At 40.7% G+C, this 18,459-nt stretch overlaps 1 protein-coding gene and 1 non-coding gene across 4 annotated transcripts in view; one reads left to right on the top strand and one right to left on the bottom strand.

Moving 5' to 3' along the window:
- The first annotated feature begins 2,325 nt into the window (after nucleotides 1–2,325).
- LOC126029274 (U1 spliceosomal RNA) lies at nucleotides 2,326–2,489 on the top strand. The gene has a single exon (XR_007502902.1). It is a non-coding gene; the product is annotated as a U1 spliceosomal RNA (small nuclear RNA).
- Nucleotides 2,490–13,081: 10,592 nt separating this feature from the next.
- CHD9 (chromodomain helicase DNA binding protein 9) overlaps nucleotides 13,082–18,459 on the bottom strand; it is a 244,561-nt gene continuing 239,183 nt past the window's right edge. For all 3 annotated transcript variants that reach the window (XM_049786049.1, XM_049786050.1, XM_049786051.1), the window contains one exon: nucleotides 13,082–16,580. In XM_049786049.1, coding sequence (XP_049642006.1) covers nucleotides 15,693–16,580 — 888 coding nt within the window. In that variant the 3' untranslated portion in view covers nucleotides 13,082–15,692. The remainder of the gene's footprint in view (nucleotides 16,581–18,459) is intronic.

The following is an 18,459-nucleotide window of genomic DNA, read 5'->3' as shown; positions in this document are numbered from 1 at the left end:
CTCTCTCTCTCTCTCTGTCTCTCAATTTTTGGCCTCCTTAGCTCAGGGGACTGGAAACCACTCTGGGGAATATTTGACCTGTACTACAGGTCTGACTAATCAGTGCTATTGCCTGATGAAGTGGTGCTCAGGTCAAGTAGTTCTAGGTGTCATTAAGGCCAAAACCAAATGTGCTTGAGGGCCACCAGGCTATACACAGCAGATCTAGACTTTCATGGTGCTGTAGTGCTGGGGGTTGAACTGAAAGCCTTGAAACAAGACAATATAGGCTCCAGTTCTTTGAGAGCTCTCTCTCTCTCTCTCTCTCTCTCTCTCTCTCTCTCTCTCTCTCTCTCTCTCTCTCTCTCTCTCTCTCTCTCTCCTTGGACCCTCCAACTCCATTCTAGTGTTAGAGATTCAAAATAATCCTCTTGCCACATTGGATTGGGTTGTCTTGGCATTCTTTTAAAAACCAATAGACACAGGTTGGAGAGATAGTACTGGGTTTTAGGCACTTGTTTTACAATACAACCAACCCTGGATCAAATTCTGGCAGGGCATACGCCTTTTTCTAATGAATTATTTCCTTTATTTTTCTTTGGGGTATAGGGTGGCTCATACCTAGTGGTGCTCAGGGAATACTGGTTCTGTGCTTGGTGGTTGCTCCTGATGTGAAGCTCGATATTGAACCAAGCTCAGCTGGATACAAGACTAATGCCTTAACCCCTGTACCATATTTCCACTCTTTTTCTACATTTATTAAATATTTTATTCTTTATGAAGTTATTATAAATGAAATTTTGTTTTAGTGTTGTTTGTTGGTTGGTTTTTTGGGACACTTCCATCAGTCCTCTGAAATGAAAAACAAGAACTCAATCTGTTAAGCTGTCTCTGGATAATCATTAAAAGGTTCTTTTTCTCCTCCTCTCCTCTTCCTCCTTCTCCATCTCTTCTCCTTCTCTCATTTTTCTTCCCCACCTCTTCTCTCTTCCTCTTTCTCTACCTTCTCCTTCTCCTCTTTTTTTTGTTTTTTGTTTTTTGTTTTTTTTGGGCCACACCCAGCGGTGCTTAGGGGTGACTCCTGGTTGTCTGCTCAGAAATAGCTCCTGGCAGGCACAGAGGACCATATGGGACACCGGGATTTGAACCAACCACCTTTGGTTCTGGATCGGCTGCTTGCAAGGCAAAAGCCGCTGTGCTATCTCTCCGGGCCCTCTCCTTCTCCTCTTACTCCTTTTTTCTCTCTTGTTTCTTCCCCACATCCTTCCTTTTTCTTTTTATTCTCGGTTGTTTTGGGAACACACCTGGCAGTGCTCAGGAGTTATTTCTGACTCTGCATTCAGGAATCATTACTGGTGGTACTTCGGGGACTATAAGGGATATTGGGGACATTGGCTGTCTGTAAGACAAGTGCCCTACTTGTGTTATCTCTTCAATTATTCTTATTCTTATTTTTTTAACACCTTACCCTCCATGCTATCTCTCCGGCCCCTATTCTGATCTCTTGCTAGGTTCTATTATGCTTCTGTTTGTTCTTGACTTGTTTACATTCAGTCTTTATTGGAATTTGTTCATCTCCTCTAGGTTATATAACTTGTCGGCAAGCACTTTTGCCCATAATCTTTCCTTGTGAAATCTTTTTCTGTGAAGTTGGTAGCACTGCTGTCCCCTTCTGCTATTGTGTTGTTTTGTTTTTTTTTTTTTTTTTTTTTTTTGTGGTTTTTTTGGGTCACACCCGGCAGTGCTCAGGGGCTACTCCTGGCTCCATGCTCAGAAATTGCTCCTGGCAGGCACGGGGGACCATATGGGACGCTGGGATTCGAACCGATGACCTCTTGCATGAAAGGCAAACGCCTTACCTCCATGCTATCTCTCCAGCCCCTATTGTGTTGTTTTGTTACAGTGTCTGAGTTGTGGATCATAATTGTAGCTGTACAAGGAGATCATACACTTGCACTTGTTACTATTTGTGGGTCACACAATCTCTATTGGGGTGTGGCTGCAAAAATTGTATCCAGTGTTGCTGGCGATCACTCAGCAATGTGAAGTAATGTCAGGAATTAAGCTCAAGGTCTTCCATCTGCAAGGCAAGTGCGTTAGCCCTTGAATACTTTTTTTGGGGGGAGGAGGAGGAGGAGCATTCTCAGTGATATCAAAGGCTACTACCGGGTTTCTGCTCCAAGGTGTAAAGTCATATCAAAGTGTGAGCCACTGCTTGTACTCACCAGCATCAATATGTTAGATCATTGTTTTTCAACCATTTTTGTGCATAGGCACACTTTTTTCATGGGGAAAAAAACCCACAAGGCACACCACCATTAGAAAATGTTAAAAAATTTAATTCTCATACTTACCTGGCAGGGGAGATAACATGATCACGAAGGTGGTTTCCCCAGGGCGAGGCTTATCCATTGCACTCCGAATGTGCTGACCCCTGCGATTTCCCCAAATGTGGGAAACTCGACTGCATAATTTGTGGTAGTGGGGGACTGCGTTCATGCTCTCCCCTGAGGAAAAAAAATTTAATTCTATGCCTAATTGACTATATATAAAGTAATTCTCTTGAACAGGAATCAAATAAACACAAAACTTATCTTATAATTATTTTATTATGAGACAATAAAGTATTTTATAATTAATTATTCATATTTCTGTTCACTTACTCAATGCAAAACCTGGGCCTGTTTGGCTGAACACAAAGCTGATATTCTGGCAGGAATCAAAGAAAGACACACACGTCTTTGTCAACAGCTCTCAATGTCTCTGTCTTTAGTTTTTATAGCAATCAGGATTGAAAAACGCATCTCACACAGATATGTAGTGGAAAATGGGAGCAAAGTCAAAATAGCTTTGTTTGCCAGAATGGGGAACTCCTTGGCAGTATCGAACCCAAAACTGTCCAAAGGTAGATCAGCAAATCTTAGCTTGAAACCACGATTGTGTCTCAGTTCAGTTAGTTCCTCCTGCTCCTGTAAAGTCATGTCCTTTCCACCAACTGATGCTGAGCTATAAAGGTCCCTAAACCAGTCAAGGCATTCAGTGGTGACTGAAGAGAAATCAAATGACAACTTCTCCTCGAGAGTTTTTAAATATTTAACTATTATCTCACACAGTGCAACAGTGTGAACACCTTGCCATTGCTTGGTGAGTGTGAACATTTCAAGATGGCCACTTTCCACATGTTGATGCCAGAGTTGCACCTTTGAACGGAATCCGTTTATTTTATCTGTACTTGTAAGCAGGTTCTCATTTCTGCCTTGTGCTAAGTTCATTCAGATGATTGGAAACATCTTCCAGGTATGCCAGCCTTGCACACCACTCATCACTTGCAAGCAGCTTTGCATAATCTGACCCTCTCATTTGTCAGAAACACTTTAAGTTCCTTCCACAGCTCATACACACGAACCAAGACCTTGCCACGAGACAACCACCAGACCTCTGTATGAAACGGCAAGGTTTTATGATTCACTCCCATCTCCTCAGACAGAGCTGCAAACGTGCAACTTTTTTCCTTTTTTTTTTCTTTTTTTTAAAAAAGAGAGAGGAGAGAAAAGAAAGAGAAAACAGAAAAAGAGGGGGGAGATTGAGGAAGAGAAGGGAGGGAGAGAGAGAAAGAGAAAGAGGGAGGAAGAGAGAAGAAGGGAAAGAGGGAGGGAGAGAGGAGAGGAAATAAAGAGAAAACAGAAAAAAAGGGGGGGAGATTGAGGGAGAGAAGCAGGGAGGGAGAGAGAAAGAGAGAGGCGGGAGTCAGAAGGAAGGAGGGAGAGAGGGGGAGAGAGAGGAGGGAGGAAGAGAGAGGCAAATATGTAACTTTTTACAAGTCGTGACTTTACAATGTTTACCATGTGTACAACATCATCCAACACAGGAACCAGGTTTGCTGGTAAAGTCTTGGCTACGAGGGCCTCGTGGTGTAAAAAAAACAACAACAATGCGTAACAATCATATCTGGATTTCTTTCCTTCACTCTGCTTACGAAGCCTTTGGTGCATCCAACCATGGCTTGCAGCTCCATGCGCAGACACTTGTGCAGTTATCCCAATTAAGTCCTCCTTGTTCAAGGTATTCTGATGTGACCTGAAAAATTTCTCCTGTTGTTTTTTCTGGCAATGCCTTGTGAAAAAAAAACTTTCTCTAATTGCATCACCATCCATAATATGCACATTGGCCAAGAGTTGAGCATGTCCACTGATATCAGTAGACTCGTCAAGTTGCAATGCAAATTTCTCACTGATACGGATCTTTTCCAAAACCACACTTTCGATGTCTGCAGGCATGCCATTAATACGTCTGGAAATTGTGTTGTCTGAGAGAGGGACTTTGACTATTTCCTTAACTGCTTCAGGTCCGAGCATCTCCTCTACAATAGCTTTGCAGGTGGGAAGTATGAATGTCTCTGCCACAGTGTGCGACTTTTTTGACTTGGCTATAAGTTCAGCAACTTGATAGCTAGCTTTAAGAGCTTTCATTTTCCTTTGTGGTTTTTCTCCTGAAAGTTGCCCATTTCTCCGTGTTTTCATGCAGGCGAACAAAAAAGTCTGCGTTCTTGTTTTGAAGTGAAACATGTTTCGTTTGGAGTTGGCGTTTAAGTTCACTTGGGACCATAGCACTGTTAGATAGCTTATCACCATACACCACGCATAACAGAGTTGGTTTCTTTGCATCTCCGCTGAAAGTAAATCCAAATGAAATATAGCTTTCGCTATATTGCCTTGTGCCAGAGAATTTGCTTGAGCTAACCATCTTTGCTTTCTTTTGATCCCCACTTATACTTGGGCTCTCATCTGGCTTCAAATTTTGTTCAGATTCCAGTTCTTTCCTTTTCAAAAACTTGTTCATTACTGCAGTATCTGCTCCTGTCTCACTGCCACTCAGTACTTACTGTGCTTGTCTTCTCCAGGAAGCTGCTGTCCGTCACACTCAGCACTCTTCTCTGTATGTCTCCATTCAGATCCATCAGTCAGCGCTCTTCTGCTTATGTCTCCTCCAGATCCTTTACTCAGAGCTCTTCTGTCCTTCATCCATAATAATTCTCCAAATTCCAGATTCATCAGGGATCTACCGTGATGTCTTCTCCTGTCAGTGTCACAGTGACACTGGAGCCATTTATAGTCTGTAACATGTGCTTCAGCTCACAAATAGACCAATCATTAGAATCTAATCATTAGAATATAATTAGAATCTAATGAGTGGTCTATTTGTGAGCCAAAGCTGCAGGTTATGGATGAAATTGGAATTTTTTCCACTGCACACCAGACAATATCTCATGGCACACTAGTGTGCTGCGGCACAGTGATTGAAAAACGCTGTTAGATGACAAGAAAAGATCATCATGATATCCTCTGTGAAAAGGGGGCTATAGAATGGCAAACAGTGTAACTACAGTCATTAATATATATATATATTTGTAAAGAAAGAACAATTATTTGCATTCTGTATTAATGAGTTTTTCCTACTTTGTGTCCCACCCTTTTTCTTTTTTGATTTTGAGCCACACCCTGTGATGCTCAGGGGTTATTCCTGACTATCTGCTCAAAAATTACTTCTGGCTTGAGGGGCCATATGGGACACCAGGTGCTTGAACTGAGGTCCATCCTAGGCTAGCGCAGGTGAGGCAGATGCTTTACCCTTGTGCCACTGCTCCAGTCCCTCACCATATCTTTTATACTTAACATCTTATACTTTTAAGGGGCCATGCCCGCTGTGCTGGGGCTGGGGCTGACGGCCAGGGCCAGTTCCAGCATTGCTCAGCCTTACAATTGCTACCTGAATGTTTAGCATGTGGCCTAGCAATGATAAGGGTTACTAGGGCTATACTGGTGGTACGGGCCATCAGGTGCCAGTGAGTGAACCTCAACTTTGCACATGTGCTTTACGTTGAGTTAACTCTCTGTCTCCACATTTCATTTTCTTTTTTCTTTTTTCATTCCCTCCCCCAAGCCGGCTTTTGTGTCTGCTCGACCTTCCTTCTGTCCACATTTCATTTTCTTTTTTTTTTTTTTTCTTTTGGTTTTTGGGCCACACCCGGCGGTGCTCAGGGGTTACTCCTGGCTGTCTGCTCAGAAATAGCTCCTGGCAGGCATGGGGGACCATATGGGACACCAGGATTCAAACCAACCACTTTTGGTCCTGGATCGGCTGCTTGCAAGGCAAACGCCGCTGTGCTATCTCTCCGGGCCCATAATTTTAACAGTTTTTTTTTTTTTTGGGTCACACCCGGCAGTGCTCAGGGGTCACTCCTGGCTGTCTGCTCAGAAATAGCTCCTGGCAGGCACTGGGGACCATATGGGACACCGGGATTCGAACCAACCACCTTTGGTCCTGGATCGGCTGCTTGCAAGGCAAACGCCGCTGTCACATTTCATTTTCTATAAAGAAAAAGGGGAATAATGGAAAACCCATGATGATATCTTTTACCTATTTGGCAATTTATTTCAAAAGCCTATATAAAGTATTATATCTTTTAACGTGTTGTTGAATTTGATTTAGTAGCTTTTTTGTTGTTGTTTTGTTTTGTTTTTGAGCCACATCTGGTGACACTCAGGGTTACTCCTGGCTATGTGCTCAGAAATCACTCCTGGCTTGGGGGACCATATAGGACGCCAGGTGCTCAAACTGCGATGCGTCCAAGGATAGCTCATGCAAGGCAGATGCCTTACCGCTTGTACCACTGCTCTGGCATTTTATTGACTTATTTTTTCTCATTTATATTCATCAGATATCCTGGCTACAGTTTTCTTCAGTTTTGGAATAGGTAATGTTAGCTTCACACAATGTCTGCAAGTGGTCCTCCTTTTTCAATTCTGGGCCTGTTGGGAATAGGTATCTATTCTTCAAAAGTGTAGTAGAACTCACTAGTGAAGCTATTCATTATTTATTTATTTATTTATTTATTTATTTATTTATTTATTTATTTTGGTTTAGGGATCAAACCTGGCAAAGCTCAGGAGTTAATCCTGGCTCTGCACTCAGGAATTATTCCTGGCAGGCTCAAGGAACCATAGGGGATGGTTCGGGTTCAAAACAAGGTCAGCCATGTGCTCGATGTTTTAAATTTGTGATTCTGTATTGTTTTTTGTTTTGCGCCTCCCACCTTTTTTTAGCTACACCCCCGCTATGCTCAGGAGTCACTACTCCTAGGGTTCTGAAGGACCAAATGTGGGAGCAGGGGTCAAACCCTAGGTCAACTTGTGTGCAAAGCCAGTGGATTTATGCTGCGTTCTCTCCAGTCCCTGATTCTGTCTTGGAATGTTTCTATAATGTGTCCATTTCTTCAGGGTTAGTTACAATTAGTTACACTTAGTCACAATTTGTTACCATATCTGTTGTTGTTGTTTGTTTTGTTTTATTTTTGGGCCACACCCGGTAACCGCTCAGGGGTTACTCCTGGCTATGCGTTCAGAAATCGCTCCTGGCTTGGGGGACCATATGGGACGTCGGGGGATCGAACCGTGGTCCATCCTAGGCTAGCGCAGGCAAGGCAGGCACCTTACCTCTAGCGCCACCATTCGGCTCCAATTGTTACCATAGCTTAAAAATAATGCATACCCTTATGATCCTTTGTATTTCATACTTCACGTTGTAACTTCTTGTTCTTGATTTGTGATGTGTAAAATTGTCTATTTTGTTAATCTGTTAAAAGAGACGACTCCTTGTTTCTGGATTGTCTTTTTCGTGTTTTATTCATTTCTGCTCTAATTTTTATTATTCAAACTACTAATTTTTTATACTAATTTCAAACTACTAAAGCTTTTAGGTATGAACTTAGATTATTTATAGTGATTCTTATTACCTGAGTAGACTGTATTGCTAACAAATTTCCTTTTAGTACTGCTTTTGCTACATCCCATAGGTTATGAAAAAAATCTTAATTTTTATTCATCTCTAGGCATCTTTAAACTTGGCTCTTCATCAATCCAATAGATAGCATGCTTATTCTCAACGATATGGATTTCTTTTCTTGGGACTTCTAGTTTCACACTATTAAAATCTGAGAAAATGCATGATATTCACTTTTTGGTTTTGGGGTCACACTGGGTAATGCTTAGGGGTTACAACTGATTCTGCACTCAGGAATTACTGATTGTAACACCTGCTGGTGTTTTGGGGAGCACATGGGATTACAGGGATTGAACCCAGGTAAATACCTTACCTGCTCTACTGTCTCTCCAGTCCTAGATTAGAATATGTTTTCAAGAAACAGAATTAACGTACTTTTTTTGTTTTTGTTTTTTAGGGGAAGTCAGTTTACTTTAGGTGTCTTTTTTTTTTGGGGGGGGCACACCCAGGGGCGCTCAGAGGTTACTCCTGGCTATGTGCTCAGAAACCACTCCTGACTCAGGGGACCATCTGGGATGCCAGGGGATCTAACTGTGGTTCGTCCTAGGCCAGCTGCGTGCAAGGCAAACGCCCTACTACAGCGCCACCGCTCCGGCCCCTACTTGTAGTTTTAAAATTCAAATTAGCGGAATAGATTTTATTTCTCTTGAAGTATATCTTTTTTAAGTGTAGAGTTTTATTGAAACTATAGAACCTAAGAATGAGTGTGGGTCTCCTCAATGAAGACCCATGTAGCTTTTTAAAAAATGGTCTTCCGGGCCCGGAGAGATAGCACAGTGGCGTTTGCCTTGCAAGCAGCCGATCAAGGACCAAAGGTGGTTGGTTCGAATCCTGGTGTCCCATATGGTCCCCCATGCCTGCCAGGAGCTATTTCTGAGCAGACAGCCAGGAGTAACCCCTGAGCACTGCTGGGTGTGGCCCAAAAACCAAAAAAAAAAAAAAAAATGGTCTTCCTCTGTGCTGGAATGGTGCTCAGGGGTTACTCCTAGCTCTATGCTCAGGAATTACTGTACTGGGAGAACCCTAGGGGATACCAAGAATTGAACCTGGTGGCTGTGTACAAGGCAAATACTCTACTCACTATACTATTGCTTTAGCCCCTTGATATATATATTTTTTTTTTGGTTTTTGGGCCACACCCGGCGGTGCTCAGGGGTTACTCCTGGCTGTCTGCTCAGAAATAGCTCCTGGCAGGCACGGGGGACCATATGGGACACCGGGATTCGAACCAACCACCTTTGGTCCGGATCGGCTGCTTGCAAGGCAAACACCGCTGTGCTATCTCTCCGGGCCCAGCCCCTTGATATTTTTAATTTCCATAAATTTATGACCTTTGGGCCGGAGAGATAGCATGGAGGTAAGGTGTTTGCCTTTCATGCAGAAGGACGGTGGTTCGAATCCCGGCATCCCATCTGGTCCCCTGTGCCTGCCAGGAGTGATTTCTGAGCCTAGAGCTAGGAGTAACCCCTGAGCACTGCCGGGTGTGACCCAAAAACAAACAAAAAAATTATGACTTTTGACTTATCCTTTAAGATTGGTTCTGTGAAAATGCAACCAGAATGTGTATTTTGGTGTTTTGAGGTAGACTGTTGTACAAATATCTAATAAATCCACTTTATCTAATTTGTCATTTGTGGAGCAGGGATGGGTCATAGTTGGTAGAAATTGGAGGGATACTCTCTGCTCAGTGCTTGGGCGGGGCACTCTTAAGATGCCTGGGCCATGTAGATCAAACTCAAGGCTTCTGCATGCATAATCTGTTCTCAGCCCATTGAGTTCTCTAGTCTCTGTCATTTTAAAGCCATTGGTCCTCGTCTGATCTTTCAACTGCTATTTAATGGGATATTAATTTCTTTTTTTGTTGTAGTTGTTTTTTTGGGCCACACCCGTTTGATGCTCAGGGGTTACTCCTGGCTAAGCACTCAGAAATTGCCCCTGGCTTGGGGGGACCATATGGGACACCGAACCGAGGTTTTCCTTGGCTAGCGCTTGCAAGGCAGACACCTTACCTCTAGCGACACTTCACCGGCCCCATGATATTAATTTCTTAGGTCTAATATGTTACCATGAACTTGGTTGGCCAAAACACTTTTCCTACAATCCAGGAAAAAGCTGCAAATAAAGGGGTTGATAAGGCTGGGTCTCTGGAAGCTGTTAAGTGCCATCTCTTATCTAAGTCTTAGCTTGTTTGCCTTGTTTGCTGATAATCTACATTATAGAGTATTGGTTTACTTTAACTGCATCATCCAGTCTTGTAGCATCCATGGAGAGCTAAGCAAAAACGAGCCACTCAGCATACTGCAAATCAAAGTCTTTATGGCTTTCTTGTAGAGACTCAGCAAAAGGGCATATTTCTGAAACAGAGACTTTTATCTTGTCATAACAATGAGACCAGTAAGGTCACATTGAGGTTGACATGAATTTTTGTAGGACATGATCCAACACAGTATGACTCTATTACATATACTTATAATAGACTAGATAATTGTATTAACTGTGCTTGGGCTTGACTGCTTTGTGACACTATTAAAATTAAGGTTTATATACTATGGTTGCATTTCTTTAGTAATTAAGTTCTATAAGGTAAAGATAATTTCCAGTTTAAAAAAAAAAAGGATTTCTATGACTCAAGCAATAGTACAGTGAGTAGGTGTGTACCTGTGAACCTACACAGTTGACCTGGGTTCAATCTCAGCATTTCATATGGTCCCACCTGAATCCACCAGGAGTGATCCATGAGCAGAGCCATGAGTAAGGTCTAAGAACCACTGGATGTGGTAAAATCCAGTGGTTTTACTGGGCTTTAAAAATAAGCATTTCTTGGAGCCTGAGTGATAGCACAATGGGTAGGGTGTTTGCCTTTCATGCAGCAGACCTTGATTCAATCCACAGCATTCCATAAGATCCTAGAGCCTGCCAGGAGTGACATCCAGAACCAGAAATGACCTGAGTGCTTACGAAGTGGCTCGTCCCACCCTCAAAAGGTATTTCCTCCTATAGCACAAAATAGATAATTACAAATTTTATGAACATAGCCAAGCATAGAAGACATATACAACAAACAGCTTTGCATGTGGCTGACCTGGGTTTGATTTCTGGCAACCTATTTGGTCCATGAGCTCCACTGGATCTGCTCCTTCCAACCACCCTCAGAAAAATTCTGGAACAGCTATTTTTCCCTCCAGTATTGGAGTAAGTCCCTCTGGGTGTGCAGTTAGAGCTGGTTTATGCTTCTATACTAATGTACAAAATTTTTTGAGGGTAGCTGATATCACAGCAGTAGGGCATTTGCATTGTATGTGGACGACAGGGGATGAACCCAGGTTCAATTCCTGAATCCCAGATAGTCCCCCGAATCTGCCAGGAGAATTTCTGAACATAGTCAGGAGTAACTCCTGCGTGCTGCCAGTGTGCCCCAAAAACCAAAACCAAAATTTTATTTTTGATGAAAATACATTCGAATATGTTTAAATTACCGTATTTTCCGGCATATAAGACGACCCCCTAATTTTACAGTTAAAACATAGGTTTAGGCCTATATTTGCTGTATAAGACAGAATGTTCCTGTGCTGCAACTGTATCTTCCACAGTGAGCCAATCACAACAAGCAAAGGTTCAAAGGTTATACTGGAATAGACTTCCTCTCTGACTCTGGCCAATCTGAGCAGGCTTTTTACAGTGTAGATTTGGGTCCAGAACATTGTATAATTTGCATGCATAAAAAGCTGCTTGGATTGGCTGATTTAGAGAGGCGGTCCGAGCAGTCTGGCAGTGATTGGTACAGGATCGAGTTGGAAAATTCGTTTTGTGGCAATATTCAGACAATTTTCGTTTAGCGGCATATTGAAACATTTTTCAGGATATACTCGGCGTATAAGACGACTCCCGATTTTCGGTTGACTTTTTGTTTCAAAAGTCGTCTTATAGCCAGAAAATACGGTAAATGATTGTGCAGACATCAGTTTCACTTTTGTAATCAGAAAAAAACACCTTCAGGCGGGTGTGTTGGCACTAGAGGTAAGGTGTCTGCCTTGCCAGCGCAGGCCTAGGATGAACCGTGTTTCATCCCCAGGCGTCCCATATGGTCCCCCAAGCCAGGAGCGACTTCTGAGTGCATAGCCAGGAGTAACCCAAGCGTTACCGGGTGTGGCCCCCCCAAAACAAACAAACAAAAAACAAAACAAAAAAAAAACAAACACCTTCGTTTAAAAAAAAAGTCCCCAAACTCTACTAAAGTTAGTAATGGATTAGGAAACTCTAAAAAGTGGTTATTTTCAAAATGGATTTAGGTTAGGTATTTTTTGAGTCTCTGGATTTTTTTTTTAATTGATTAAGGTAGAACAATGTTGAGGGGCTGGACAGCCCAGCAGCAAAGGCACTTGGCTTGCACACAGCCATCCTGGGATTGATCACTAGCACTCCATATGGCTTCCTGAGTCCACCAGAAACTCTGAGCACAGACCCAGGAGCAGGCCGTGAGCACTGCTGGCTGTGGCCCATACCCCTCTCACCCAAGCTGAGGTAAAAATGTAATAATAACACATGCTATTTTTAATTATACTCTGAAATTATTCCAGGGGCTGAAGAGATAGTACAGTGGGTAGCACCAAGTGACCCCTAAGCAAAGATGAACATGGCCCAAAACCAAATTTAAAAAAAATTTCTAACTTGGGGTTGAGGAGACAGCTCAAGACTAGCACGTGTGTTAGCCCTGAGTTAGATCGCTGGCACTATATGGTGAGCTCTAAGCCCCCATCCTTTCTACCCTGTGACCCCTCTACAAAAAAAAATCCTCCAAAATATACTTGCTTTCTAAAAATTATTTAATTTATAACTAAAATTAAAATATATACAATTTATAAAAATGTACTATCATGGGGCCGGAGAGAGAGCCTGGAGGTAGGGTTTTTGCCTTGCATGCCGAAGGATGGTGGTTTGAACCCCAGCATCCCATATGGACCCCCGAACCTGCCAGGAGCTATTTCTGAGCGTAGAGCCAGGAGTAACCTCTGAGCGCTGCCGGGTGTGACCCCAAAATAAAAATGTATCATCGTGTATAAGGGCTGAGGCAATAGCACAGCTGGTAGGGCGCTTGCCTTGCATGCAGCTGACCCAGGTTCTATCCCTGGCATCCCATATAGTTCCCTGAACCCAGCAGGAGTGATTCCTGAGTAGAGAGCCAGGAGTAACCCCTGACCAATGCCAGGTGTAGCCCAAAAACCAAAAAATAAGTATTATCATGTACAGAGGCTGACATCATGGGTAGTCAAAGAATATGTTTAATAAAAAATAATTAAACTTCCATTTGCTCTATAGAACATCATAGAAAGTAATTTAATAAATTACAAATGACTTTTTAAGACGTTTGCTCAACTACAGAAAGCAAATTCAGACTACACAAAACACAACTGGTAAATATTGCAAATGTCCAAAAGGAAAATTGGACTAAGACTTGAATCATGAAACCTGAAACAAGGGCTATAAATACAAGGCAATACAGCTATAATTCTTTTAGTAACTACCAACACATACTTGGATATCCTTTCAACTGCAACTTTAGTATTATGTAATTCTACTGATTTTTTTCCTTATAACCCTTAACTTTACATAACCATATCTGCATGTTTTTTATATAGCTGATAGCTGGACAACTTTCCCCCAATCAATACTAAATAGAAGTGTCTTGAAACCCAAGAGAATGTTTAAAGTTAATATTCTTAATGCTTTGAAAAAATGCAATTGCCTTATTACATAGAAAGAGAATCACTAAGATGTAACCAAATTCATTTGACCATAATTAGGAAAATACTTTATTTCATACATTTGATATAAATTAGATTTTAGTGACAACACCAAAAAAGGGATATTTTCTCCCTCTTTATTATTTTTTAATTTGGGGAAGGAAAGGAATAAAGATCATGTGGGTAGAACCAGAGGGAGGGAAGGAAAATATAGATGGTATTGAAATACTTCACTGGCAAACTAAGTTAACTGTGTTTGAAAAACTTTGGCTATCTCATAGGTGTTCTAGTTAAACAAAAGTGCAATACTGCAAAGGGAAGATACTAAATATTAAATATATAATTTTCATGATGAAGAATTACTACCCACTTCTCCTGGATGGGTATTAGAGTGACTATTGCTAAGACATTGCATAAAGGACTATCAATTCATCAAAGTACTAGTTTGGAAAATTACAAAAAATCAATACAATTCCAATGAAACTTCCATAATTTTGTAAATACATATAACACTGTCTCTCTAATAAAGAGTTATTTTTACATACAGAAACATAATTTATTGGTAAGGGTCTTAGAAAATCCAATGCAATTGCTTAATTCAAGACAAAGTAACAGTTTTATGAAAACATACTGAAAATTATTTTTTTTCCACCTGTGGAGAGAAGTGGGGCACATTATTCCTCTGTTGATCCCCTCACAAATATAACACTGGCTTATTACAGTACCACTAGTGAAATGTTAACACTTGTCTCTCCTTAGGATGTAAATGATATTTTACATCAAATTCATTTCTAATTTTTAAATATAGATGAAGATGAACCTGGACCTCTACCTTGTCAGAATAATAGCAGCTTTAGCAGGAGAAATTGTATCACAAATCAAATATCAAACAAATTTTACATGGCAAAGGGTTCTAAGAAATTGATCAGAAGCTCTGGACTTCATTTCTGTGTTTATACATACAACTTGTGTACTTTTTAATGATTATTCAAAGTGCATTTTCAAAATGGGCAACTCAGCATGTTTAATATATACTGAATTCACCCAACACTGATTCTGGGAAACATTTAGTCTGCTTATACCTAGTAACTGAAAATGAATTTAGACTTTCTGCATATCGTTTAATCACTATTCTGTTAATTTTGAATTTATTTCCATGACATAAAACACAAATAGAAATCTACACAAATAAAGCAAACAAACAATTTTTTTTTACATGAAGTATGCTATGTGTAAAGTTCTTTTTCAGTGGCTTTTCATGAGTTTGCCTTTTCTGAACCCTGGAAACAGACATTACTCATCTGAGACATAATTATTTTAATATGAGGCCAAACTTTTAAAAGTGAAAACTAAGTATGTTTAGAGGGTGCCAAAGTTACATGACACAGGGTTATTTTATGACTTGATTTTACTGCTATCAGTTAGGCTCAGCAAAAAAAGCAAGTCATAGTTCTTGCCAGATTAACATGATATATAGGATGTGTTTAAAAAACCCCTGAAAACAAGTATAGAATTAGAAATGAATGTAAACTTCCTAAACTAACTCAGCTGAGGTAACAGGTAGCCAAATTGGCTGATTGGGAAACTTATTTCTTCTTTAAAACACACTTGTACCTGAATTGGAAACATCAGCAGTGCATCACAACACTAGAGCATTTTCATGTAATTAAAGCAATGGATGGTGATGTAGATTCTACAGCTTTCATGACATTCATTAGCTGCCCAAATTATTGCTGAGTTTTGATCTGTAAATTATAGGTGTCAAGGAGGCTGTAAAACTATATTCAAATCAAATCAGTAATATGCATAAAGTATTCTGTGTTCACTGCAAATATATTAAATATACAACTCTTATTGAGATAATTTTCATAAAATTAACCCCCAACAAAATTATAATGCCTTTTGTTGTAATTTTACACCTTTATGTATTTGATAGTACATACGAGTTCAGAAACTTAGGAATCTTAAGAAATATTACATGCAAAACGTCTCTGAAAGCAGTTTGCACTTCTAAACAAATAACTGAAATGTTCGGTCAGTAAGTTATTGATGCACTCAACACTGGGTATTTACAATTAATAATTAAAAGAAAAAAATCCAAAATCAGTTCATAATTTAAGTGCAGCTGGGGATTCAGTCTTCGTTACTAGAATCTGAATCCTCAGATGATGACGACGATGTACTATCAGACCCAGACGAAGCATCGGCTTTCTCTGAACCCTCATCTGTGCTGTTTTCATTGAGAGGACTTGGTTCAGTTCCCCTTTTGTCTTCCTGATCTCTGACTCTGGAATCTTCTTCTTTTACTTCTACAGTCTTAGATGAGCCCAAGTCATCGTTTTTGTTTTTCTGTACATCAAAAGTATTGGACTGGGACAATGTTGGAATATGAAGATTAAGGCCTGGAGTGAGAAGCATCCCTGGATAAAGTATATTAGATAGTAACAGCGGGTTAAGAGCTAACGGGTTGGCAGCTGCAGCTGTATTTAATGCAGCAGTAGAGGATGTTGCAGGAGAACCTGACACCGAGTTTTCTCCACCATTCTCTGCATTTTGACTTTCTGTCCTGTCTTTTTTCCCCTCTAGCTCCTTAGAGTCATTTCCCTTCTTGTCTTCTGTTCCAGACTCTGTAGGCTTTGTCAAGAGTCCTCCCATGCCCAAAAGATTTGGTAATCCGGCCATTCCTGACAATAGCATGGGGAACATTGCAGCAATGTTTTTAGCTTCTCCTCCAGAAGAAAGGCTGGCAGGCATTCCCATCAGCCCCGCGGTTACTTGCAGCGACTGCAAGTTCTGCAGGTTTTGTTGTAAGGCCTGAAGAGTTGTGAGATCCACACCTGGAAGCAAGCCATTGGCTAACAAAGGACTACTGGAAACACTAGAGGCTGTTGCAGCTGCTGCTGCCGCTGCTGCTGTTGCCTTTGCAATTCCACTCTTAGGCCGTCTCCCTCGCCTGCTTACTTCTTCTCTTACGACAGGACCAGTGAGAATACGTTCATACATATTTTCTGGAAGAAATCCCTAGGGGAAAATGTATTTATTAATAATAGCCACATTATTAAAATGGTATCTGTAGGCACTAGCTTGCTATACAAATGTTCTGTTAAAAACAAGTAATTATTCATAAGCTATTCTGCATTGATACAATTAACATTAAAGTAAGGGGTGGTTTTGAAATAGCTTCTCAACTTCTCATTTCATCATTGGACAAAAAAGTAGACAGAGGCTTTTATTCTTCTCTCACACTATGAAGCATAATTTTTGTGTAATAGCTATAGAGAAGAGAAGGTTTGAAGAAAATTTTTTTCCATGAAGGTTACTTTTATACCCTTAGATATTTCACATTACTACTACTCCTGGATACTAAAATGTGGCTGCATTCTCATATGGAAAAACAATAACAAAGGCAGTAAATAAATGGTCATAAAGAAAGGCTTCATAGAATCTGTTTACTACTCCTTTAGAAAAAAGGAATTCAGAGCTATGCTGAAAAAGACCCCACCTATGGGGATGGGGGAGAGAACAGGCTCAGAACAGCTTGGAAGGAAACAAATCCAGCAGAATGAAGAACAAATTATGATCTTCTCTTGTAATTCTCTTGTAATTTCCCTACACATTTTTGTTTCTTTTTGGTTTCAAGCCTTAACCAGTGGTGCCAGGGCTTACTACTGGGTCTATACTTTGATACTTTGATAGCTCAGCAAGAAGTTTAAATCCTTAAAATTCGTAGGAAGGGGGCCTGGTGTAAGACACTTGTCTGGCATGCAGTAGACCTAGGTTCAATTCCTAACACCTCATATGGCCTCATCAAGCACCAGGACTAAACCCTGAGTGCCGAGCCAGGAGTAAGCACAGCTAGGTGTGGCTCCTAAAAGCCAACTGAACAAAAACCAAAACAAAACCCCTCTAGCCACACAGACATACAGAGGTTAAGGCCAATTGCCAACAAACTCTTCAACTGTCTCTTCCAATTGCCAACCCTGGGGAGGGTTTAGAGACTCAGCAGCCAACAATCACTACTAGGACCTTATTCAAACGGGTGGACCCTTTTAATGACTGGCTGGTAGACTGTAGGGCTAAAGACCAATACTGTTGTTCAGTCTATAACAGAAGCCATAGCAATTTAAAACACATTTTTTTGTTTGTGTTTGGGCCACACCTGGTGACGCTCAAGGGTTACTCCTGGCTATGTGCTCAGAAATCGCTCCTGGCTTGGGAACCATATGGGACGCCGAGTATCGAACTCAGGTCTGTCTTGGGTCAGCCGTGTGCAAAGTGAATGCCCTACTGCTGTGCTATTGTGCTGGCCCCCAATTTAAACTTTTAGTCATCATACTTAAGGAAATAAAGAAACAAGTTACTTACATTAATTTTAGTAATATATTTTATCAACGTAACATAAGCAAAATATTCTTGTTTCAATATGTAACTTATATAAAATATTTTATATGCATTTTCCCCTGAAATGAAGCCTTCAAAATCTCAAAGCAGGCCCTCTCGATGCTCTTGTCCAATATGTGATTAGACATATTAGAATTAGACTATTAGTATATCCTAATTTTCCCTACTACATTATTCTGTAAATATCCTTACACATGTTTCTCCTTACAACTTGGATTCTTTTTTGTGGCAGGTTAAATTAAACCCAGAAGCATATCCTGCTCTCTAATTCAATAAGCTTCTGAAAAATTTTAATACAAAAAAAAAAAAATCATGGACTGAAAGTATCACATATTGATGGATTATGTTTTTACTTTTTGCAGTGCCAAAGATCAAGTCCAGGGTCTCACACATAAAACAAGTATTCTGCTACTGAGCTACATGCCCGGCCCAACCATGTTTATTTTCCTAGGCTTTGTTTTGTTTTCTAGGTAATACATGGAAACGGGCTACTAGCTCC

The sequence above is a fragment of the Suncus etruscus genome, chromosome 14 (assembly GCF_024139225.1).
Source record: "Suncus etruscus isolate mSunEtr1 chromosome 14, mSunEtr1.pri.cur, whole genome shotgun sequence".
In the NCBI taxonomy this organism is placed as follows: Eukaryota; Metazoa; Chordata; class Mammalia; order Eulipotyphla; family Soricidae; genus Suncus; species Suncus etruscus.
Note: the sequence above shows the minus strand (reverse complement) of the source record. Positions and strands in the feature narration are given on the sequence as shown.